At 37.9% G+C, this 23,851-nt stretch overlaps 6 protein-coding genes across 9 annotated transcripts; 4 read left to right on the plus strand and 2 right to left on the minus strand.

The window, feature by feature from the left end:
- Positions 1-3,223: 3,223 nt before the first annotated feature.
- LOC18018818 (binding partner of ACD11 1) lies at positions 3,224-5,446 on the plus strand. Its single transcript, XM_006400163.2, has 5 exons — positions 3,224-3,394; positions 3,828-3,931; positions 4,078-4,144; positions 4,386-4,460; positions 4,673-5,446. The coding sequence occupies exons 1-5, from the start codon at positions 3,389-3,391 to the stop codon at positions 5,207-5,209; spliced, it is 789 nt and encodes a 262-aa protein (XP_006400226.1). The 5' UTR covers positions 3,224-3,388; the 3' UTR covers positions 5,210-5,446.
- On the minus strand, positions 5,447-11,675 carry LOC18018819 (telomerase reverse transcriptase). 3 transcript variants are annotated; one of them, XM_024155893.1, is made up of 13 exons: positions 11,607-11,675; positions 11,061-11,484; positions 10,819-10,893; positions 10,547-10,612; positions 10,353-10,464; positions 9,766-10,118; positions 9,434-9,497; positions 9,178-9,310; positions 8,568-8,706; positions 7,261-8,316; positions 6,315-6,850; positions 5,921-6,193; positions 5,488-5,761 (listed from the first exon to the last, which is right to left on the minus strand). In XM_024155893.1, exons 2-13 carry the CDS (start codon positions 11,358-11,360, stop codon positions 5,488-5,490), a joined length of 3,381 nt encoding a protein of 1,126 aa, XP_024011661.1. In that variant the 5' UTR covers positions 11,361-11,484; positions 11,607-11,675. The 3 variants fall into 3 exon arrangements, with proteins under 3 accessions (XP_006400227.1, XP_024011661.1, XP_024011662.1); XM_006400164.2 differs by lacking the exon at positions 11,607-11,675 and having other exon boundaries at positions 5,447-5,761; positions 11,061-11,520; XM_024155894.1 differs by lacking the exons at positions 5,488-5,761; positions 11,607-11,675 and having other exon boundaries at positions 6,134-6,200; positions 6,306-6,850; positions 11,061-11,520.
- Positions 11,676-11,801: 126 nt separating this feature from the next.
- Positions 11,802-14,648, plus strand: LOC18017898 (pentatricopeptide repeat-containing protein At5g16860). Its single transcript, XM_006400165.2, has one exon. It carries the CDS (start codon positions 12,000-12,002, stop codon positions 14,559-14,561), a length of 2,562 nt encoding a protein of 853 aa, XP_006400228.1. The 5' UTR covers positions 11,802-11,999; the 3' UTR covers positions 14,562-14,648.
- A 147-nt stretch (positions 14,649-14,795) lies between these two features.
- On the minus strand, positions 14,796-17,066 carry LOC18017899 (peptidyl-tRNA hydrolase 2, mitochondrial). Of its 2 annotated transcripts, none has more exons than XM_006400166.2 (8): positions 16,993-17,066; positions 16,641-16,833; positions 16,493-16,551; positions 16,296-16,355; positions 16,147-16,216; positions 15,823-15,892; positions 15,640-15,666; positions 14,796-15,257 (listed from the first exon to the last, which is right to left on the minus strand). In XM_006400166.2, the coding sequence occupies exons 2-8, from the start codon at positions 16,806-16,808 to the stop codon at positions 15,208-15,210; spliced, it is 504 nt and encodes a 167-aa protein (XP_006400229.1). In that variant the 5' UTR covers positions 16,809-16,833; positions 16,993-17,066; the 3' UTR covers positions 14,796-15,207. The 2 variants fall into 2 exon arrangements, with proteins under 2 accessions (XP_006400229.1, XP_006400230.1); XM_006400167.2 differs by having other exon boundaries at positions 16,641-16,838; positions 16,993-17,060.
- An 86-nt stretch (positions 17,067-17,152) lies between these two features.
- On the plus strand, positions 17,153-19,785 carry LOC18017900 (TOM1-like protein 1). The gene is made up of 4 exons (XM_006400168.2): positions 17,153-17,323; positions 17,962-18,498; positions 18,791-19,054; positions 19,193-19,785. The coding sequence occupies exons 2-4, from the start codon at positions 17,980-17,982 to the stop codon at positions 19,616-19,618; spliced, it is 1,209 nt and encodes a 402-aa protein (XP_006400231.1). The 5' UTR covers positions 17,153-17,323; positions 17,962-17,979; the 3' UTR covers positions 19,619-19,785.
- A 215-nt stretch (positions 19,786-20,000) lies between these two features.
- On the plus strand, positions 20,001-23,409 carry LOC18017901 (probable arabinosyltransferase ARAD1). The gene is made up of 9 exons (XM_006400169.2): positions 20,001-20,594; positions 20,945-21,118; positions 21,492-21,649; positions 21,745-21,892; positions 22,090-22,205; positions 22,286-22,424; positions 22,565-22,675; positions 22,831-22,899; positions 23,143-23,409. Exons 1-9 carry the CDS (start codon positions 20,091-20,093, stop codon positions 23,281-23,283), a joined length of 1,560 nt encoding a protein of 519 aa, XP_006400232.1. The 5' UTR covers positions 20,001-20,090; the 3' UTR covers positions 23,284-23,409.
- Positions 23,410-23,851: the final 442 nt, after the last annotated feature.

A 23,851-nucleotide genomic window follows, 5' to 3' on the forward strand; every position in this document is an offset into this window, starting at 1 on the left:
ATGCCACGTAGGCAGATTATAACGCTGAAAATTTGATAAGTCTACCAGGCTTTGACGGTAGACTTATCAAATTTTGGTCAACGCAAAAATTTTGTCGGTAGAGTTATTAGGTCGATGGTAGATTTATTCGAGAGTTGGTAGAGTTTACAAATTTTGGTAGACTTATCTTGGTAAAGTTTTGACGGTAAGAGGTAGATTTATTATGTTTCGGTAGATTTGTTGTTATGAATGGTAGACTTGTCAAAGGTGTTGGTAGACTTGTTAAAGAAAGCGTTGACTTTCTCACATAGTTGACTTTCTCGGTAGATTTATTGACAATGAAGTAGATTTATTTTCTGAGTTGGTAGACTTATGTCCTTTGGCAGTAGATTTATGTGTCAATACGTGATGGTAGATATATCTGTTTTATGGTAGAGTTATATCTTGTTGGTAGATTTTACGCTTTTGTGGTAGAGATGTTTGTTTTGTGGTAGATTTAAATTCAAGTAAAATTCATTCCAGTGAGTGGTAGATTATTTGTTACATGAGGTAGACTTACAGAATGTTGGTAGATTTATTTGTTTTGTGGTAGATATGTTTGTTTTGTGGTAGATTTAAATTCAAGTAAAATTTATTCCGGTGAATGGTAGATTATTTGTTACATGAGGTAGACTTACAGAATATTGGTAGATATGTTTGTTGGTTTGGTAGAGTTTATGTAATCTGGTAGAGTTATCGTACATATGGTAGACTTCTTATAATAATCATGTGGTAGATTAATTAAGTTTGGTATTTACAAAGATAACCTCGATCTGGTAGACATATGAGGTGCTTATGGTAGACTTGTATATATGGTAGAGTTATTTTTCATGCTTGAGGTAGACTTAGTTGTTAATGTTTGGCAGACATTTGACTTTATGGATTGAAATTACTTTTTTGTCCTAAAAGTATTGTCCTATCTACGAAAAAACCAGAAGTGTGGTAGACTTGCTTTGAAGTGTCGTATGTTAAACAAGTTTCGTACATATGGTAGACTTGTTCCATGGTTATATTTGAGTTGGTTTTGTTACCATTAACGTTTTCTTTGCATGAGTTTGCTAAGATTATGTCGGTTAACTGTGATTCGATCACAGATGATTATTGGTATTTACGATATAGATGCCATAATCAATGGTCAAAAATTTATAACATGAATATTTTTTCTATGATATATATTTTCTCTAAGATAACTTTGCTTTTCATATTAACTTTGAACATATATGTCATATCTGTAATAACCATCTCTTAACTTATGATTTTTTTTTTTTATTTGTTACATTTAACTCTATTTACATAAACTCTTACAACATCACAATGTCAAAAGATTTTTAGTCATGTGTTTTGATTAAAATTTTATTCAGTTATGATATACACCATAATGAAAGTAAAGAAATAAATAAAATTGAATAATAACATTACTAGCAAATATGGTAAAAATGTGAAAATGTCTGGGTCAATGTTTTACGACAAATATAATTTAAAAACAACAATATTATCATTTAAAATCTAATTATCATTTTTACAAATTCAAAATACAGATATACCATCAATTTAATAATAAATCTACCATTATTTCAAAACAAATCTACCAAATGCAAATCTATAATTCATAGTAAAACATGTCGGATCGATGTTGGATATCTCATCAAAGATTTGTTCACCATGGCAAAGCCCATAATCTGTCAGAAAAAATAAACAAATACTGTCATTCGTATATAAAATTCAAATATATACGACTGATAAATCTACCATAAATAACTAATAAATCTACCAAACACAAATCATTTTTCAAATAAGTTACCATTAAATGACTAATAAATCAACCAAACCACATCGTTTTACAAATAAGTCTATCATTAGATGACTAATAAATCTACCAAATGACATCGTTTTTACTCTAAAATAATTTTACCATCAAATAACTAATAAATCTACCAAACCATATTTCGTTTTCTAAATATCTACCATCAAATAACTAATAATCTACCAAACTACATATCGTTTTTCAAAAAAATCTACCATCACATATTATGAACTTTACAACAAAAAAATACAAGAAATCTACCAAACTACTTATCGTTTTCCAAATATATCTACCAAACTTACCTGAAACAAAAAAATTAGGATTGCGGGTTTTACAGAAAAAAACTTACGCCGCCGTCAACCTCCGGGACACCACCATTTCTTCGAAACAACATCTGTCCAGTGCGGTTGTGCGTGATGTGGCGAGAACGCCGCTTAAGAGTCGTGCCAATATTTCCGAGATCTCTAACACCAACAGTAAAACTCCTCCTCCGCCAAATAGAAAGTAGAAGACGAAGGGAAAGAGGAAGACGAAGGGAAAGAGGAAGACGAAGAAGAAAGAAGAAAAAATAAGAAAAATGAGGATATATGAGAAAAAAAACAAACCTGAACAAGTTTCTGAACGGCGATTGAGGCAAAATCTGTGTGGATCTGTGAAACAAAAGAAATGCTGTGAAGAGAAAGCTGCGAAAAAAGGAGGCTGCCAAGTTATGAAGAAGAGCAGCTCCATGAGAGAAAAAAAAACGGCGCAGGAGAAAGAGAGAGAAGAAGATGAATTAGGTTTTTTTTTTTAGTTTTTGGTTTTGTTTTTTTTTTCTTTTTTCGTTTTAAAAAAAATGTTTTGTTTTCGTCAAAAAAATTTTTTTTTCGAAATTAAAGTTTTTTCGAAAAAAAAAAATTTATAGAAAAAAAATCATAATAGCATTTTCGTAATAATATTCAACATTTGGATAAAATGGACTTAAACCAACTTTATAAGGTTAGTTTAGTAAGCCCTTCAATATGTTAGGTTAGGTTTGTTATTTCATTAACTTTAAAGGTTAGTCTTGAAGAATTTTCACTAAATTTTATAAACAAATCCCACAAACCACAATGCAAAAATAGAAATAGCTTGGATTTGTAAATGAAAAGCCAAATCAAAAAGGAAACCGGACTAAACCAGGCGGTTCTACAGAAAAAAAAAAAGAGCTTGAACGCAAATCGTTTCCACCGGTGGCGTTTTGATCGTTGAGCTCTCAACTTTTTTCCCCCGCCTGTTGTTAGTTTAACGGGCTAAAGCCCAATGTAATTGAGATAAGGTCCGTTTTGTTTTTATTTGTTTCACCGCCAGTGAAATATTATTTGTTGAAAATAATTTAAATTTATTTTGTCTAAAATAAGGATGAATGGCGTAACGCAAGCCCACACGTTGAGTGTGCGGTGTCATAAAAAAAAGGAAGCAAACACACTCTTCCTTCTCTCTAATATCGCTCCAATTTTGAAGTGCGTTTCGGTTTAAGGCCAATCTCTACGAATCTGCGTTAGAAAGCAATCACACATCTCCTCGCGACTACGAAGACCAGAATCCATGGCGGTTTGTTTTGCATTTCTGTTTTCGTTTATTGCTTTTCCTTCCCTTCCAGTTTTTTTTTGGTGTGATCCCTTTTGTTTCTCGGGAAAATTTCTCACGATTGGTTATTGATTTGCTGCTATCCTCTTCCAGAACTAGGATTATATCTATGATGTGAATTTTCAGCTTGCCGATATTTGGGCGAGTTTGATTGCTGCTATTTCGTTATAATTCGTTGTTATTTTTTTCTGGGATTGATTGTTGTCTCTCGGTGTTGATCTGTATATGCAAATCTGGAGAAATCGTGCAACTATCTTATATTTACGTTATCAATTTCTTTTTCATGTTCGTTGATTTTGTATAGGTTTGGTTTTCGTTTATTGTAGTGAATCGCGCTTGTGTGATTGTCAAATACCTATTTTATTGTTATCATTAACGGAATTCTATGTGATGACAGATAAGGTCAGTAAAAGTTGGCAATCTCTCCTCAGGAGCAACAGAGCATGATATAAAAGAGTTCTTCTCTTTTTCTGGCGAAGTTGAAAGCATCGATCTCCAAGGGTTAGTGATTGCCTTTATTGTTTCTGCTTGAGCTTTTGTAAGGGATTGAAGCTTTTCCTCAGCAAATTTAGACAGTTCTCTCTTAATGTTTAGTGACTCTCAGTTTCATTTTTTTTTTTTTTGGCTTTCATGTTCTAAATTAGCAGTAACGAGCACAGTGCTTATGTCACATTCAAAGATCCTCAAGGAGCAGAGACTGCTGTGCTCTTATCGGTGGGTTTACTTTTTATCCCCCTAAATATGCTAAGTTCACTATGACTGCTAGTTAGTTTAGTAACCAATCCATGATTTCCTCAAACCTTCGTTTGATATGGTAAGCAAATACTCAACAGTTACTTTCACTTTTCTGTCCTCATGGAACCTATTCTGTATCTGGAGTAGAGAATTACAAGTAAAATGAGTTTGTTCATTTGTAATTTAAGTCATTATACTAACAACTAGGGATGTTTTTCAGGGTGCGAGTATTGCCGATCAATCAGTCATCATTGAGATGGCTCCTAACTACACTCCACCTGCTGCCCCTCATTCTGTAATGTCTCCATCTTGATCGTATCTATTTATATATATGATTTTTACTTCTATTTAGTAGGAACTAGAAAGTAGAAAACCATTGCCTCTGATGTTTGATTACTTATACAGCATTGATTATTTGACCGGTCGAGTTTGTCCTCAACAGTTTTAGTAACAGTAGAGAGTCTAAACAGCAATCTCTAGAGGCTTTAATTTGTGTTCATTTCACAGGAAACACAGAGTGGTGTTGGAGGCGGCGCAGAATCTGTTGTGCAGAAGGCAGAAGATGTTGTGAGCACCATGTTAGCGAAGGGTTTCATTCTCGGGAAAGACGCGGTCGGCAAAGCAAAAGCTTTTGATGAGAAGCTCGGTTTCACTTCAACCGCAACAGCAGGAGTTGCTACGATAGACCAAAAAATCGGACTAAGCCAAAAAATCACAGCTGGTACAAGCTTGGTGAACGAAAAGATCAAAGAGGTGGACCAAAGCTTCCAGGTTACAGAGAGGACCAAGTCTGCGTTTGCGACTGCAGAACAGACGGTGAGCAGCGCAGGAACCGCTGTAATGAAAAACCGTTATGTGTTAACCGGTGTGAGCTGGGCCGCAGGAGCGTTCAACAGAGTGGCTAAAGCGGCTGGAGAGGTTGGACAGAAAACTAAAGAGAAGGTTGAAGCTGAGCAACCGCCACAACCCTCACAGTCGCAGCAGCAACCACCACCACCGGAAGGGTATTCTCCGATCCATTCGTCTGAATACTCCAAGAACTAATATCACTCCAGTGAAAAGGTTTCGTTTTTAACTTCTCTTTCTTGTTGGTTTCTTTGATATGAAAATCGGGAATTTGGTTTTGGTCTTTTTCGGATGTAACGTAAAAGCTATGCCTGGATCTTTTCTATTACTAGTTCGGGGTTTTTTTTTATAAGATATGTTATTCCATACTTTTAGTATTTGTAAACATATAGATAAATTTTGAAGTCTAAAAATCAAATTATCCCGGATGAAGTACCTCAAATTTCATCTTAAATCAGCTTCAATCACAAAAAGGATCAGTAACTTAATTTCCACAGCGAGCAAGAGTTAGACCGGTCGGCTGCATACTTCAGTTCCGGCGATAGATTCAGAGAACGATTGTGTTTAGAAAATGCAGATTTCAAATAGATCAAGAGGGTTCGATATCGTGAGTTTTTCTTCTTCAGAACTTGGATATACGCGTGTAATCCAAGCCATATCACTTCTTCTTTGCACAGTTCAAAAACTGGTCTGAAACTAGAACCAGTGTTGATTCTGTGCATCCTTCGATTTATGAGTTTGAACAGGTACCTATCAGATGGAAGAAAATCAAGAACGTAAGATTAGATACTGAACCAAAACCAAGTTAGTCTAATCAAATAAAACGATATATAAACCAATTGATTACTCTCGAAACTGAACCAAGTCCCATACACAGCTAAAACCTGACCAGAACGTTTAACTCCATACCTGATAGATATTGTGATGAATTTGGACAAAGTTTGAGGATGAAGCTTCCAAAACCGGGACAACTCGTAGACATAGCAGTGAAACTTCATTGCAGCTAACAGAAAGATCTGATAGATGTTTAACCCGACAATTTCTCTCGAGTTGATGTTCGAGTCAAAGAGGATGGGATGGCATTTTGGGACCAAGAAGTAACACAATTTATGCCGAAGATTTCTAAGTGGTTTGTTCTGCCACGCTACCGAAAAAGTTGAGCTTATATGGCCACTCAAGTACCTGTTTCCACAAATTTGAGGGGTCAAAATTAGACTCGAAACAATCATAAAGCAGTAAAAGCTGAGGAAACAGAGCCAAACAAGAATATTTAGGAGGGAAGATACGAGAGAATGAGGCAGACCTTGTGTAGTCAACTTGAACTTCCAAGGTGCGGGAATTAATAAGCAAACCCGTCCATCTGATAAAAGGAACTCCATTATCACCCACATACATCCTGTTAGAAGAATCCCTACCCCTAGATTCTTCTTCATCTTCGAAATTTATGCAGAATTTTTTTTTGTTCATGAAGCAGTTGTAATCTGGAAATCCATGCTTCAATCTCTGATAGAAGCTAGTGGCCTGATCTCTTGAGGTAGACACAAAGAGGTAATCATCAATAAATCTCAGTAACTTATAGCTCAGGGGAGTGACTAGCGCTTTCTCTCTATTGCATTCTTTAGCAGACGCATCTCTAGAGGCTTCCTCGAGGAACGGGTATATCAAAGTCCTCTCGAGATGCCCGTAGTAAAAACAGCATAACAAAGATGATAATCTGTGTCCCTGAGGTATTCCAGCTATTTGTATATAGAAGCTTTTATCCAACTGCACCATATTGTTCTTTAGCATATTTTCTATCCAAAGCATGAGATCCTTTTTCCTCACTACATGGTCTTCTCCCTAAACATTATACCAAAGCCCATAACACTGTTAAGGAATCAAGTAAAAAAAAACAAGCTATAACAACAAATAGGATCTCTAAAAGATTTTTTTGTAATCCAATAGTTTTGTGTTTTACCCTCCAACACCTATTATCCTCTTCTCTCATGCAACGATCAAACAATTAAGTAGATATTTTGAGATGAACAAACAGATTCAACAAGTTTAAAATGCAACACAAACCAAAGCCTTCCAGTCCACATAATACTATGCCATGAACTAGAAATTTTGTTCAAAATGGTATAATTTCTCATCATATAAGCAGAATGAGCTTTCGTCAGTAATCTCAAAAAAATGTTGCAGAAATTATAGATAGATCCAGCATATAGGGCTAAGATCGTAGATATTAAGCTTAGCATGAAGATGCGTACCTGATCAACCATTATACTTTGCAGAGCATTATATGAAACAGTTGATGTGAATCTTGAAAAGGTAGCATTTTTATCACTCGAGACTAGTATATTGTTTACCCAACGTGATCTCCTCCCAATGCAGACCAACCGACATTTGTTTAAGACGTGTTCATCTTTCAGGACACACTGTAGGACATCAAGCATTTTACCCTGATCAATTGAATCAAATGCTTTATACACATCCGCAACCACAAAGAACAGAGGAGGAATTTCTCCAGATTGCCTCCTCCAACGGATCAGATATGGGCCTAAGTTCCTATAGAAATCATCATGGTCAAAAACAGAGGACCCAAGTACATCTGGTTCCTTGAGCTGGATATCCTTCAAAACAGCATGTGTATCACGAATAGATTGCAACCTTGACGAGGAACTACAATTCAACAACATCCTCACACCTTTTGCCTTTGGTAAAAATCTAAACTTCGATACCCCCAGCTTTGTCCTTCTACATTCAGCTTCAGCATTGTCCACTTGGACATACCCATCAAGGTTTTTGCTAATTTCTTTGCTTATTAACCTTTCCCAGTTGCATTTTCGGTAATAGTAGATGTTCAGCCGACCTTCTTGTCTTTCAGTGGCATAAAAGTTGAAGAGCACCAATTTTTTGACAATCTCTAAGAAAAGCCAAGAAATCCATCTCCTGCACAACATCTGCTGTGTACTTCTGATGGACTCATTCTGGAGTTCATGTACGTTGACCATACAACATAACTGTTTACTGGCAAAGAATGGGAAATCTGAAGGTTTCACTTTATGCAAAAATTGGGTCACTGTGCAACTCTCATTTCTTCGCCTAGAAACAAACCACGCTATGTTACTCCTAAGAACCCTCATCTGCTGAGTGGTCCCAAGCAAACTTTCTGGAATAATGTACCTACAGATGGCCCAAATAAAGGAAACTACTTGGTCTTTTGTGCAATACAGCTTAGTTTCTTCGACACTGGGACAATTGGCTTTTTCCTTCCCTGAACTTGATCCATGAGGCAGCTTATCTGATTTTTTCCTCCAAGAACTCTGTAATAGAATATATTTAAGGTTTTTCAATCCAAGAATCAGTTGGAAGTTCCACGGATGTGAATTGTTATGAATGTTTGCAATATTAATAGCATGTTTAGCAACGGTGATGAATTTCCTTTCTACATTCTTTAGCTGTTTATATTCAATTTTCCAACATGATTTTTCCGAGATAAAAATGATCAGATAATTTATTCAAACTTTACATAAATTGAATTTGCAAAAACAAATTCACAAGGAAAAATATCAACCTGGGAAGTCGCATTTGCAGACTTCAATGCATCCTCTTGCAGAAAGAGAACAGGACAGTGTTTATCTAGTAACGTTTTCAAATGAGAGGACTTTGTTTTTCCAATTAGCCTTTTAAAAGACTTGAGCAATGAATGATATCTGCAAATCAATGGAAAGAAACATCGAGCCATCATTTTCCACCCAGGGTCAGTTACCTCAACGAAACTTAAAAGTGTGTCCTTCATGTCAGTGACACAGAATAACTACATACTGTAGTTACATTGTCTGAATACATGCTACACCTTTCAGAAGATGTTTAATTTTCTTGAAAGGAATTTTGGAATAATCGATTGATCCCAGTTGGGTATCTTTTAGTATTGAACGAAAACCAAAGTGAAATAGAACTAGATAAGATTTCTTTTCAGACAATTAAAATCTGATCATAGAATTTTCTAAAACGATGGATGATTAACTTCTCACAATTATTTCTTCAATAATTTAAAGCAATCATTTATCTTTCAATTGCAAAAAGCTAAAAAAATCAACTTAGGTTCCTGCAATACCGTTTCGACTCTTATCATGTACTCTAAGAAAAGACAAAAATCTTAAGAAAATAAATGCATGACTTACAAGCAAATGGATCCACTGGGACAATTGCCTTGGCCATGAGATGGCGCCATTGACCAAGCACTTACTTCACCAAATATCTGGTTCATTAGGGACTTGGAATCAGAGCAGTTGGACCTCAATGTTTTTAAAATGTCTGTACCTAATAAGGAATCAAACACAATGAAGTGCAACAGTATAGAGAAGAGTCACATTTAAAATTCCCATCAAGCTATTGACGCTATAAGTCACTGAATATGTTCAACCCGCTAAAGGATACGCTTTGGTGGCATAACTGAAAACGTTTCCGAATTGGCAAACTTGCAATGCTTCTTTCTTTTCACCTGTTCAGCATACACAAATTAAGAAGTGGATACATCTTCAAAAGGCAATACCAGGTTTTCAGAATTGAAAGTAATGTAAGTGCCAGTAAGAATATTAATAACTAGCTGATAACAACAAGACAGATTGCAACTTAAAGGGAAAAATCTAGAGCAATTAATACTAGTCTGTTGGTAGTTTTTAGCAATAAAATAGCATCTACCAGAAAACTGTGAAGTGAAACGTCTGTATATATAACTCATGCATTTGCAACTTAAACTTGATGTATACCTGCTTTGCAGAATTAGTGACACTTCCATTTATACTGGTGTGAAGATTCCTTTCATCAGCTTCATTCCCAGTTGAGGCTTTACCATTTGCACATGAAGTTATACAAGGTGCCTTATTGTCAAATTTTTGGCATTTGGCCTGTCTCTCCCTTATTCGACGCTTAAGATACAATCTCGAACGCTTATAAGGTTTTTCCTCTCTATGTTGGTCTACATCCACGGAAAGTATGCACGTAACAGCTGCAGAGTTATCCTTAGGACAGTCATTGACATCAGAAGAATCCCTATGCCTTTTCTTTGGTGGCTGCACGCTGTCTTCCCTCTTTCTTTTGTTCTCGTAGACAGAAAATGTCTCTGTACCATGGAAAATGGATACTTTACCAAGTTAATATGAACTAAAACCAGAAGTTGATAATAGATGGCCAAACAATTGACAAAGAGAAATCACAATGTATTAAGAGAAACAACAAGTGGAAGCATTACAAGAAAGCCAAAAGAGGAGATATAACTGGGGTTCTTATAGTAAAATATTAAAGGAAATAGAATTTTGTCTTTTCAAGTAGGATATAAGTTGATACTGAAATTTACCCTTTTGTTTGATACATAGAGGAGGTCCAGACACTTGCTGGAGTTTCCTTTCTAGAAACGGTAAGAATATTGATGTGTGCTGTAGTAGATAAACCATGAAATCATGACCGACCTACAAACAAGAGAACTTGAATATTTAAGACTCCAAAACTCGAAGATTGGAAGTAAATCATCAAAAAGGTTTGACAACAAACCCGTTTTAGAAGAAACTCCCAAGACGAATTTGTCAATAACTCCAGAATTGGGCTCGACTGATCATACTGAATAAAAAAAAAAAGACGAAAGAGAAGAAGGGCCATTAATTGTATGTACCACTTTTGAAGGAGCTCAAATAAAATTAGCACCACTTAAGGGTCACAATAGAAGATGACAAAGAAATTCAACAACTGATTGAAGAATGGTGATTTAAGAACAAGAGAAAAAAAAAGTTAACATAGCTTAGATTGAAGAATGATGAAGAGTTCACCTTGTCATATCTGGCACATATCACATTTTGGCAATCACATCCAGATTCCATCATCTCAATAACCCTTTCCACAATCTGAAAGACTTAATTGAAGTATTATGTTTAAAAAATAAGCAACATCATACAAAATAGCTACATCTTGAAATCTCTCAATCAAAAAAAAAAAATTTTGGTCAATCAAAAATCTCTCAAATTAAGAACTCAAAAGCAATACCGTAGTAAATTGTGAAACAGAATCCTACCTCTCTCTGCGACCAGCAAGATGTTGGCGAGAAATCCAGAAGCGGAGGGGTTTGTTCGTGAGTTACAACGAAGCAGCGGTGAAGAAGTTGACGGTAGTGTATGGGATCATCGGGACGCAACAGAAACGACGGTTTATCGCGGCTGCAACCGAGACATCCTTGGCCTCGGCATCGACATTGCTCCGGCAGGATATTCAGGTCAGAAATCAGATCAACTATTGCGTCCTTTAAATAATTTGCTCTATTTCCAAATAACCTCCATAGAATATCCGGCACATTACGTCTAGGTTTTCGCGGCATTTCGCGTTCCTCCTCCCTCTTTTTGGTCAGGACCCAGTGGATTTTCCAGGAAGCTTAAAGAGGATTTTCTCTCGGATTGGAGAGAGAGAGAGAAGAGTGAACGAGCTTTCGGAAATGGATTCCACTGGTGTGAAGGTGGCGGGAGATTAGATTTCTGAGTTCTCGGAACTATAAAATGCGATTTACTGCTATCTGGATTTTGAAATTTTTTATAAAAAAAATCAAATCAAAGCCACGAATACTAACCGAAGCGTCCAGCCAAACGCTAACGCAGGTCGTTTAGCCTGCTGCGGAATGGGTGGGCACGTAAACCGCAAACAAAACCGAACTGAACGAACAAAATCTCCCACATCGATCACACCTTGGAAAGAAGAATCTGAGATCTCATATAAATAGAGGGTTGTGCTTTTAACGTTCAGTAGCCTCACAGTTAAGCCCATTAAAATCTGTCAACTTTAATTAATGAGATCCATCAAGTTAAAAGTTAAATGGTTCAACCGGTAATTAATCGGGCAATTAATCGATTTAAAATCGGTTAGCTAATTTGATTAATCGTTTTAAAATCGGTTAGCGATTTACCGATTTAGTTAAAATTGTTAGCTATTACATGTCAGTCAATAACCCACTAGTAACTCTAGCATGATCAGCCGCCTTTTCATTCCTAAGGCTGTCGCGAAACCGCATCAGTATCTTAAAGTCTCTCTCTTCTCCACATCGCCGCCGGAGATAACGCCACCGTTCATTCACAAATGCAAGACCATTTCACAGCTCAAGCTCATTCATCAGCAACTCATTTCCGCCGGAATTCTAACTCTGAATCGTACTTCCCACCTCATCTCCACCTACATCTCTCTCGGTTGCTCATCTGCTGCCGTATCTCTCCTCCATCGCTTTCCTCCCTCCGAAGCTGGTGTCTACCACTGGAATTCTCTTATTCGTGTCTACTGCGATAATGACCGCGTCAGTGAATCCCTCTCTTTGTTCCGTCTTATGCATTCTCTGTCATGGACGCCGGACAATTACACATTCCCCTTCGTCTTCAAAGCTTGCGGCGACATTTCCTCCTTTCGTTGTGGAGTGTCTGCCCACGCGCTTTCTCAGTTTACTGGATTTAATTCCAATGTCTTTGTGGGGAATGCGCTTGTCGCTATGTATTCCCGTTTTGGTTCATTGGCTGATGCACGAAAGGTGTTCGACGAAATGTCTGTTATTGGTGTTTGGGATGTTGTGTCGTGGAACTCAATAATAGAAAGTTATGCAAAGTTAGGCAAACCAAAGATGGCGCTTGAGATGTTTAGCCGGATGACCAATGAGTTCGGATTCATGCCTGATGATATTACCTTTGTGAATGTTATTCCTCCTTGTGCTTCCATTGGTGCTCATTCATTCGGAAAGCAAATGCACGGTTTTGTGATCACAAGTGAGATAATACGTAATATGTTCGTAGGAAATTGCTTGGTCGATATGTATGCAAAGTGTGGGATGATGGACGAGGCAAACAGGGTGTTCTCGAACATGACGTCAAAGGATGTAGTGTCCTGGAATGCTATGGTTGCTGGGTATTCACAGATTGGAAGGTTTGATGATGCTGTTAAGTTATTCGAGAAGATGCAGGAAGAAAAGATAAAAATGGATGTTGTTACTTGGAGTGCTGCTATCTCAGGGTATGCCCAACGAGGGCTTGGATATGAAGCATTGCGTGTGTGTAGGCAGATGTTGTCTTCCGAGATAAAACCAAATGAAGTCACTCTTATTTCGGTTCTTTCAGGTTGTGCTTCTGTTGGAGCATTATTGCATGGTAAAGAGATTCATTGTTATGCCATCAAACATCCCATAGACTTGTGTAAGAACGTTCTTGGTGATGATAATATGGTCATTAATCAATTGATTGACATGTATGCTAAGTGCAAGAAAGTTGATACTGCCCGTGCTATGTTTGATTCACTTTCTCACATGGAAAGGGATGTTGTGACTTGGACCGTGATGATCAGTGGATACTCCCAGCATGGGGATGCAAATGAAGCTCTCAAACTTTTTTCGGAGATGTTCGAGCAAGATTCCAGACCTAGACCAAATGCTTTTACTATATCGTGTGCCCTTGTGGCATGTGCCAGTTTGGCTGCATTAAGAATTGGCAAGCAAATTCATGCATATGCACTGCGCAACCAGCAGAATGCAATACCGCTGTTCGTATCAAACTGCCTAATAGACATGTATGCAAAATGTGGAGACATTGGTAATGGCCGGCTTGTGTTTGACAGCATGAAAGGGAGAAATGAAGTTACTTGGACATCTCTAATGACGGGTTACGGCATGCATGGTTATGGAGAAGAGGCTCTTGGAATCTTTGATGAGATGTGGAAATTGGGTTTTAAGCTTGATGGTGTTACATTACTTGTTGTATTGTATGCTTGTAGCCATTCGGGAATGATCGATCAGGGCATGAAGTATTTCAATAGAATGAAAACTGATTTTGGGGTTAGTCCTGGCCCGGAGCATTATGCATGCATGGTTGACTTGTTAGGTCGTGCTGGACGGTTGGATGCAGCTTTGCGTCTTATTGAAAAAATGCCAATGGAACCTCCTCCTGTGGTATGGGTTGCTTTGCTCAGTTGCTGTAGAATCCACGGAAAAGTTGAACTCGGGGAGTATGCCGCTAGAAAAATAACAGAATTAGCATCTAATAACGATGGATCATACACGTTGCTCTCAAATCTATATGCAAATGCAAGGCGTTGGAAAGATGTGGCTAGGACCAGATCATTAATGAGACATAAAGGAATTAAGAAAAGACCAGGTTGTAGCTGGGTCGAAGGAATTAAAGAAACCGCTAAGTTCTTCGTAGGTGATAAAACTCATCCACGCTCTAATGAAATATACCAGGTCCTCTCAGATCATATGCAACGCATCAAGGACATTGGTTATGTTCCTGAAACAGACTTTGCTCTGCATGATGTGGACGATGAAGAAAAGGGTGATCTTCTTTTCGAGCACAGTGAGAAATTAGCTCTTGCTTACGGTATTCTAACAACTCCTCAAGGTGCAGCTATCAGGATTACTAAGAATTTACGGGTATGTGGTGATTGCCATACCGCATTTACATACATCTCCAGAATCATTGATCATGAGATTATATTGAGAGACTCGAGTCGCTTCCATCATTTTAAAAATGGAATGTGTTCATGCAAAGGTTATTGGTGAACCAGATAATGCTTTCTCTCTTTGATTCACATATTCTGTTCGGAGGATATAAAGTTCTTAAATACTAAAACATCCCATTCAAAGCAGACTTCAAGGACGTTCCTGAAGGGACAAAGAAAAGGATAATAAACATTGTGTTACTGACACTATGTAGATTGTATAATTTAAGCAAATTTTGTAGATGAGTAACTTTGTCTTCTTTATTTTTGGTAGAGAATATAGAATCACACTCCATAGGATGAGTTTATCTTCAAATAAAACAAGATTTGTTGTTACATTTGTTTAGTTTTCAAATAAAGCAACACTATCTCCTAGAGTGGCATTAGAACAAGCCATTTTCTTAATGTGTAAAAAAAGGCTCGAGCTTCGCTACCTCTAATACAAAACCAGCAAATATTGTAATCACCATTGGTCAATCAATCTGATCCCGGAGAAGCAAATTCTACATATCCATGAAAATTTGAGGAAAAAATGCTTAAAAATGGGATTATTCGTCATCATCAGGAATGAGTAAACGTAACAACTTCAAGTTTCTCACAGGTTTTCCCCCAGGGAAAGCGAGAAGGTGGAGTTCATGTCTCTCTCTTCTGCTTGGTCCATCTGAGAAGATCGGGTTGAAGAGATGTCACATAGAAATTCAAGGCTGCTACAGAAGCTTTAGTCCACCTGTTACTTCATCAACAACTTGGACTGGTCCTGAGGAAGTAACACCCCTAAGTGTTAGAATGTTGTGCTAAGAAAAGCCGATGATGTCCGATAAACAAATTCTATTAAAAGAATCTCTATATAAACCATAGAACGGTGCCGATGGATTTGGATATCACACAAAACTAAACACCCTTCTCTAACTGAGTCAAATTTTGAGCTTACATTTTCATATTTTGGATTCTTATGAGCTTTAGATATCATTAAGGGTAAGGACAAGCACCAGATGGTCGGAGGAGTCTTGAACTAATAAACTAAGTAGGTTTAGTTATTTAGGGTAGTAGCGATATGCAACTCTTAAACTCATCTCTTGTCCATCAGATCCTTTAACTTTCAAACACATGAGTTGGATATAAATAAAAAAAGAACTTACCAAGAATAGCCATAACTGTCCGTGAATCTGAAAAGGAACATAGAAGTATTTTAGATTCACATAATGGCAGAAACTGGTCCTAAACTCAAGAGGATATCTCTGACTGGTAATGAAGTAGCAAACACAAAGTTAAAACTTAAAAGCATCAAGGGATTTGAAGTCCGAGAGGAGCCTGAAACTCACTTGGGGCAATCTGAGTTCTTCCAGCATCGATGGTGATATGGGTAGGCAGTTTAAGGGATTTAGCTCTTTCCTGTCAATTTTGTGAAGAGTCAATACAAGATATATGAAATGGCAAAAGTTAAGATAAGCTCTATGAAATCTCCAATTCCCCTTTAAAGATTTATGTATATGGTCTGAAAATTCAAGAAACTAACATCTGGCAAGTCCTGCAAAGCCCGAGAAGATTGTTTTGGCAACAGCATTAAAGCTGTGGATCCAAAATAAATCTCAATCACACAATCCACTCGACAGTAACGATTTACATTTTGTTTTAGTAAAACTCACTTGTAGTTCTAGCATCTCGTCCTCGCCCTCGATTTTCACAACCACTTTTGGCTGTGCACATTCCTCCCAGCTGCAATAACAACCAATACTGTAGATCAGTCCATCTTATAAAAGTAACAAATGGGTTTGATTACGACTAGAAGAAATACCAGTCCAATGCTTTTGGCGCTCGACGAACTAACTTTTTGTATAAACCTAATGTTGCATGACTGCAAAAAGATGCAAACCAAAAATGTAGTGAAAACCACAAAAAAAAGGAACCAGAATAAGAACACCCAAATGTAAGAAATTCTACACATGAATTACGCATTTAAGAGAAACAGAGAGCGTTATTAGTTTCAATCACCTGCATTGAGCTGCAATCTTTCCTTTACCCATTTTAAGATCATTCCTCACAACCAAAACCTGGAGACAAAACAGTTAACAATTCAACATCTTGTGTTTCGATTAAAGTATAGAGACAGAGTGGGAGAGAGACAAATGTAGCAAAGAACCATTTTGAAATCATCGAGAATATCAGCGAGTTTCTCGATCTCGAGTGGACCCTTGGAGTTGTTTTTGCTAACTCCATCATCAGCCACAACAGGTTTGGAACGACGAGTGCCAATGCAGAATCCAAGTGCAGCTCCAACAATTAACGCACTCAACCATGTCAAATCCATCGTCAAGAATATAGACTCGATATTTCTATCCTACAAAAAACCGGACGATACAAAAATGATTACAATTGGGAACCTAAAATTGAATTAAGCGTTCTCAATTTACAGCGATTAGCTCGACATAATCTAATTCAAGTTTCTACAAGGAACAGCTAGGATTATCAATGAGAAACGAGAAGGAGCTTACGAGATCGAGAGAGAAGAACGGCTTTGAAGATGAAGTTTTTTTTTTTTTCAACCCAGCATAAAGATTTTTGTGGCAAGAAAAACAAATAATTGGGTTTAGTCGAGAAATGTACAATAATAATTTAATACAGTATTAGGCAATAAAGGAGGGATAAAGTTATTCCCGCGACCAAACTTAAGAGAAACGCATTCTTGCTTTCTTCAGAATTCGTCCGGCGTCAACTGCATTGACCTTGTCGCAGGTTTTCTTATCTAGTCGCCTTGTTTTTGCCAGATCGACCATATTCGGCTTTTGCAATTCGAGCTTCGGATCTCTTTGCGACGTAGCAGAGGTAGAAATTCGCGTCAATCTACTTGCGATTTCGCTGTTTTTGGTTACTGTTTCATGTTGATCGCTCTATTTCTGGGGTTTTCGATGATACGGGTTTTGCTTGATCATTGAGGGTTTTAGTGTTCTTTTTTCTTTCGATTTTGGAAGATATTTATCAAATTTGGTTTTTCTCAGCAAACCCTAATTAGATTCGTCGTTAACAATTTGTTTAATTTCTTGTTAAACTAGTTTCTTAACCTTCGAATTCGGTACCTTGATGATCTTTACTTGACTTGTTTTGATCGATCAAGAGGATTTTTGTATGATTGAGGAGATCGGGATGTAGGTGGATCAACTTCTATTATTGTACTTTATTGAAAATTTTCAGGTCAGATAAGTAGTTGCTTGTTCCAGGTCTTGGTAAGGTTTTCTTTAGATACGTGTATGTTTTTTCAGTTAGTGCAAGAGGTTGAGGATAAATAATATATTGAGAATTTTGCTGAGATGACCAGATCCTTTCCTGATCGTTACTGTTTAGTATTATTGAAGCATAAAAAGGCATGAATAAGATGATGTTTCAGCTTTTTGCTGTTTTGTTCTGTATGTACAGTTACTTCTTGCTGTCTTGGGCATGAGTAGGCTGATGTGTTTCATGTACAGGTTTGAGGATCAGCAAAGATGAGTGACAATCTTATGGACAAAGTTACCGCATTGGGTGAGCGCCTGAAGATTGGAGGTTCGGAAGTGAGCAACAAAATCAGTGCTGGTGTGAGCTCGATGAGCTTCAAAGTGAAGGAACTTTTTCAAGGTCCAAACCCAACTGATAAAATAGTTGAGGATGCTACCACGGAGAATCTAGAGGAACCTGACTGGGATATGAATTTGGAAATATGTGATATGATAAATCAAGAGACTATTAATAGCGTTGATTTGATCCGTGGAATAAAGAAGAGGATCATGATGAAGCAGCCGAGAATTCAGTACCTTGCCTTGGTTTTGCTTGAGACATGCGTTAAGAACTGTGAGAAGGCGTTCTCAGAAGTGGCAGCAGAGAGAGTCCTTGATGAAATGGTTAAGCTGATTGATGACCCACAAACAGTTGTTAATAATCGAAACAAAGCTTTGATACTGATAGAAGCTTGGGGTGAATCGACCAGTGAACTTCGCTACCTACCAGTTTTCGAAGAAACTTACAAGGTAACTAAACTAGCTAACTATCACCTGGTACATACTAATGCTACGCTGCTGATTTCTACCATATAGGTTCCATTTCACTTCCTGATTGAGTTGAAGTGTTACTGTGACATTATTGGCTTTTCTTTTTGAGATTTCGGGTAAACATATGGCATGCTTGCCTTCAGAAACTCCAGCTCAAACATATAACTTGCAGGAATTGATTGAAAAAACAAGAAGCTGTGCGATCTGATATCAGAATTCATTATGATCAAGTCTTAATGTTTTTGTCTTATACTTTTTTCCTATATCGTAGAGCTTAAAGGCGAGAGGTATACGTTTCCCTGGACGAGATAATGAGAGTTTGGTACCTATTTTCACCCCTGCTCGGTCAGCTCCAGCACCAGAAGTGAATGCAGATCTTCCTCAGCATGCGCATGAGCCTGCACATGTTCAGTATGACGCTCCTGTAAGAAGCTTTACTGCTGAGGAGACGAAGGAAGCTTTCGATATAGCAAGAAACAGCATTGAACTTCTTTCCACGGTCCTGTCCTCTTCGCCTCAACACGATGCTTTACAGGTAAATCGATTGGGAATTACTAGGCATCATTTCCTAGAATTTAAACATAGATTAGCGGATTAACACGTTATATCAGCGATAGATGGTCAATCCAGTTGCTCATTGACCAAAATATTGTTTAATCTCTCTGATTTGCAGGATGATTTAACAACGACACTTGTACAACAATGTCGTCAATCTCAAACCACTGTCCAAAGAATCATCGAAACAGCAGGTGAAGACGAAGCCCTTCTATTCGAAGCCTTGAATGTGAATGACGAGCTTGTGAAAACGCTGTCTAAGTATGAGGAGATGAACAAACCCTCTGCACCACTACCCGCACCTGAACCAGCAATGATTCCTGTTGCTGAAGAACCCGATGACTCTCATGGGAAAGAAGAATCTCTGGTCAGAAAATCATCGAGTAATCGAGCTGGGATCCATGGAGGTGGGAGTGGGGATGACATGATGGACGATCTTGATGAGATGATATTCGGTAAGAAGAGTGATTCTTCGACTGATGCTGGACATGACCCGAAGAAGCAGCAATCTTCGTCTAAAAACGACGATCTCATTCGATTCTGAGACGGTTTTTCTTACCCCCAAAAAACAAAACTCTTTTATGGATTTGGTGTTTGACTGGTAATATGGATGAACAGTTTCGATGTAAGTAATCTGTGTTTGGGGATCTCTTTTAAATTATGTGATGGGTTTATAGGAAGGAGATTTGCTATGGCACAAGATTTTAACTTCATCTTCTCAATGTATTATTGTGTTTTACTTTTGGTGTTCTTTTTCCTTGCTCACTTTCTCGTCATTTTCACTCCTTTCTAACTCTAAACGCAAAAACAGAACTCTAATCAAAATGAGCGATTTTTGTCCTAGTGCGATTGTGCGCATTTGAATAGAACAATTTATTGTCAATTGAGCGTCTTGCAATCACGATAAGAGACAAGCGCATCGACACTTTTCCCACTTCACTCTCATCATATTATTCTGCATTCGACGAGTAACGGAAATTTGTAATCGAATTCGGATCGAAGAATCAGATCTCGCAATGTTCGGGAAACAGCAGAATCATCATCATCATCATCATCATCATCATGCTTTCTCCAGACCCATCATAGCCAAAGCTCTAGTCTGCATAGCTTTCTTCCTCCTCTTAATCTCTCTATTCGTCATCCCCTGCATCTTCCTTTCCTTCGACCGGCCCTCCTTTTCCTATCCGAACCAATCGGACCGGCCGGAGACGTCCTTCGTTGCCTCGCTGGAGCAATTTTTGATCCACAAGGCTCCGAAGCTCTCGTCACCGATTAGGGTCGACACGGCGCGTGGCGAGAGTGATGATGATGTGAGGAAGCTCGATGAGATAGTTTTTGAGAGGGAGAGTCGGTGGTTGAACGAAGATCCGGGATATCCTATCGGGTTTCCGATTAAGGTTTACGTGTACGAGATGCCGAAGAAGTTTACTTTCGATCTTCTCTGGTTATTTCACAATACTTACAAAGAGACGTCGAATGCTACCTCTAATGGTAGCCCTGTACATCGCCTAATCGAGCAGGTACCATATATACTACGAGTTGATTTTCTATTTTCTCTGGTCTGGGACTTTGATGGATTTACGAGCAGACGAATTTCTTGGAGTAGAAGACCCTAAGACTAGCCAGCTTAAACGATTATGATCATTTGGTTGATTGTTAGATTTTCTGTTTTCTCTATCCAATTAGTAACCTTTTCTTCATTAGTTTGGCTGGACTATTGATTAAAGTGAAGCCATTATAATCTTTATATTATAGCCTACTTGATTGATCCTCTTCAGCGAGGCCTGTGGTCATCAGACTTTGTGATTTTGTTAAACTGTGTCTATTTCACTTGTAGACCGAATAACTTGTCTAATTTTCTATATTGCAGCATTCTATTGATTATTGGCTCTGGGCTGATCTGATCTCTCCTGAATCTGAAAGGCGTTTGAAAAGTGTCGTGAGGGTCCATCACCAGCAGGACGCCGACTTTTTCTACGTTCCGTTTTTCACCACAATCAGCTTTTTCTTGTTGGAGAAGCAGCAATGCAAAGCACTCTATAGGGTGTGAGTGAGCTTTGATTACATATTTCTAACATTAGATTTGATTTTCCATTGTGGATATTGGTTTTCTAGTTTCATCTACATGTTCTTTATTTGGAAAGTATCAAGCTAAGTTAACACTCTAAACGTGCGCTTTGAATGGCCCTAGCTTTTCCCTTGAGTGTTCTTCAAAGAAATGCCGAAGATTGTTTGAATTTATATCATGGTAGATGCTGTTTGTAAATTGTAAAGCATCCTATGGTTTTGGAAGCTGCTCTTTATTTGCTTTTAGTTGACCCAGCTTAAGCTTGCCTCAATGGGAGATATGTTAGTTGAAAACGTGGGATACCAGATTTTACTTGTAACATATTTTCTTAACATTTTTCCAACTGTAGGAAGCTTTGAAGTGGGTCACTGATCAGCCTGCTTGGAAGAGGTCGGAGGGAAGGGACCACATATTTCCTATTCACCATCCCTGGTCTTTCAAGTCCGTCCGCAAATATGTGAAAAACGCAATCTGGCTGTTACCAGATATGGACTCCACTGGGAATTGGTGACTCTAGATGTCCTTCTTTAACTGATTCTGAGTCATGTTGTCTGCTTTCTTAACTATAACTTTGTTGATTCTGGTTTAACTTTACCTCGTAGGTATAAGCCTGGGCAAGTTTCGCTGGAGAAAGACCTAATTCTTCCTTATGTTCCCAATGTTGATATTTGTGATGCTAAGTGCTTGGCAGAAAGTGCACCAATGAGGACCACGCTACTTTTTTTCCGAGGGCGGCTTAAGAGGAACGCTGTAAGAATCATGCCATCTCTATATATGTGGCCTTTGTAAACTCTAAATTAAATCTGAAGTGCTCTTACCTTTCCTTTGACGGCGACTTCTTTAGTGTAACTGTAATAATTCGAATATTTTATTATATTGGAGCTCTCTCATTTCTCTGCCTTTTCTTATAAGCCTCTCATGATTTGGCTACTGAATTGTTGTCTTAGGGAGGTAAAATACGTGCCAAGCTTGGTGCAGAACTAAGTGGTGTCAAAGATGTTATTATCACTGAGGGGACGGCCGGAGAGGGAGGAAAATTGGCAGCTCAGGGCGGCATGCGTAGGTAAAATATAGGTTGCTTTCCAACAGTTTGGTTTTGATACAGTTTCTTTTTTGGTTCTAACTATGTCTGCCTTCTGGCAGATCTTTATTCTGTTTGTGTCCTGCTGGTGACACACCATCCTCGGCGAGATTGTTTGATGCCATTGTCAGTGGCTGTATACCTGTTATAGTCAGTGACGAATTGGAACTTCCATTTGAAGGAATACTTGATTACAAAAAGGTATATCAGAAGACCCACTACATTGGTGCTCTGAATATTCACCACATTTTTTCTTCTCTGAATGTAGAGTTATATATGTAGCCAGGTCTGTATAACTATCCTCTTGGCCCTCCTTTCTTTTTCATTATTTGTCGTCTCAGGTTGCTGTGGTTGTTTCTTCTACTGATGCAATACAACCAGGGTGGCTTGTAAATCATCTGAGAAGCCTTATACCCTTCCAAGTCAAGGATTTCCAGAATAGCCTTGCTCATGTAAGTCCTAAGTTCCTAGCGTTTTCCTGATGTTCCCAAGCTGTGGTTTTTAAAGTGACATGAACCTACTTTTCGTGATTGCCTTACACGGAAGTGGCAGAAGTATCCCACTCGCATTAGTGGATTTTTATGTTTTTTTTTTCATTTTTTCTCAGTACTCGCGGCATTTCCTATATTCCAGCCCTGCTCAGCCATTAGGTCCAGAGGACTTGACGTGGAGAATGGTATGTACCTACCCAAACTCACATATCTTAATATATACTACCAGTATTAAAAGCAATAATACTGTCTACATAATGTTGTAACTAATCAGCATTGTTAAGGTCTACACCTCATGTTACTTCCTTAAACTTCCTTTAGTTTTCGGCTTCTTCTGGGCCATTCTCCGGTTTAATCCCACTCGATCTCTCAGTAGAAACTAAAAAATGGTGTAGAGAGATCGATTGATGTTCTTGTTGCAATGACAGATAGCTGGAAAGCTGGTGAACATTAAGCTTCACACAAGGAGGACACGACGGGTGGTGAAAGGATCTAGGAGTATTTGCAGATGCGATTGCTGGAGACCTAACTCTACCGCCTACAATTCTTTGAGTCCTCTCTTGTCTTAAAGACTATACAATCTATGTATGCTCCTAATTATCTTTGCAACCTAGCAAAAACAATAGTTTTCATATTCGATCTGCCAGACGTGATCTTGAGTATAAATCGGGTCTTGCATATAACATTGATATTCATTTAATCACACATCTCCTAGATATTAATATTTTTAGTATATGCTATATACAAGTATTCGAAAAGAAAAATTCTATATATAGATATTAGATATAGGTGTGTAGACATTACGTGTAATTTTGTTAAATTAATGTAATGAGAATTATTGGGTGTTGGCCTTACCTTACTCCCTTAAATATGTAGTATTGACATTTTTGACCTACGCTGCGTAAACACGTAAATGTCATAAAATAATGTACTCTTGAGGACCGCGTATTTCCCTCTCCCAAATAACCTCATTATCACTTTCATTGTGCTGACACGTTTTTTGGAGTCCCGAAATTAACGCCTTCTATTTACGACATTCTTTTTATTTTTATTCTTTTTATCTTTTCTTATATTTATTGGGAAAAAAAAAAAAACTAAAACACAAGATGTTTTATTAAATCTTAAATCTTCTTCTAT

The sequence above is a fragment of the Eutrema salsugineum genome, unplaced genomic scaffold, assembly GCF_000478725.1.
Source record: "Eutrema salsugineum unplaced genomic scaffold, Eutsalg1_0 scaffold_2, whole genome shotgun sequence".
Classification (NCBI taxonomy): Eukaryota; Viridiplantae; Streptophyta; class Magnoliopsida; order Brassicales; family Brassicaceae; genus Eutrema; species Eutrema salsugineum.

Coding starts and splice junctions, on each gene's coding strand:
- LOC18017899 (XM_006400166.2), bottom strand. CDS start 16,808: ATGGATTTGACATGGTTGAGTGCGTTAATTGTTGGAGCTGCACTTGGA. Junction 15,893..16,146: donor ACGAGATGCTAGAACTACAA/GTGAGTTTTACT, acceptor CAAAATTGACAG/GAAAGAGCTAAATCCCTTAA. Junction 15,258..15,639: donor GACAGTTATGGCTATTCTTG/GTAAGTTCTTTT, acceptor TTACTTCCTCAG/GACCAGTCCAAGTTGTTGAT.
- LOC18018819 (XM_006400164.2), bottom strand. CDS start 11,360: ATGCCGCGAAAACCTAGACGTAATGTGCCGGATATTCTATGGAGGTTA. Junction 9,311..9,433: donor TTCAGTTATGCCACCAAAGC/GTATCCTTTAGC, acceptor TATTAGGTACAG/ACATTTTAAAAACATTGAGG. Junction 8,317..8,567: donor CTGCAAATGCGACTTCCCAG/GTTGATATTTTT, acceptor ATTCTATTACAG/AGTTCTTGGAGGAAAAAATC.
- LOC18017901 (XM_006400169.2), top strand. CDS start 20,091: ATGTTCGGGAAACAGCAGAATCATCATCATCATCATCATCATCATCAT. Junction 20,595..20,944: donor TACATCGCCTAATCGAGCAG/GTACCATATATA, acceptor TCTATATTGCAG/CATTCTATTGATTATTGGCT. Junction 22,676..22,830: donor TCCAGAATAGCCTTGCTCAT/GTAAGTCCTAAG, acceptor ATTTTTTCTCAG/TACTCGCGGCATTTCCTATA.
- LOC18018818 (XM_006400163.2), top strand. Junction 3,932..4,077: donor GAAAGCATCGATCTCCAAGG/GTTAGTGATTGC, acceptor CTAAATTAGCAG/TAACGAGCACAGTGCTTATG. Junction 4,461..4,672: donor CACCTGCTGCCCCTCATTCT/GTAATGTCTCCA, acceptor TTCATTTCACAG/GAAACACAGAGTGGTGTTGG.
- LOC18017898 (XM_006400165.2), top strand. CDS start 12,000: ATGATCAGCCGCCTTTTCATTCCTAAGGCTGTCGCGAAACCGCATCAG.
- LOC18017900 (XM_006400168.2), top strand. CDS start 17,980: ATGAGTGACAATCTTATGGACAAAGTTACCGCATTGGGTGAGCGCCTG. Junction 18,499..18,790: donor TTTTCGAAGAAACTTACAAG/GTAACTAAACTA, acceptor CCTATATCGTAG/AGCTTAAAGGCGAGAGGTAT. Junction 19,055..19,192: donor CTCAACACGATGCTTTACAG/GTAAATCGATTG, acceptor TCTGATTTGCAG/GATGATTTAACAACGACACT.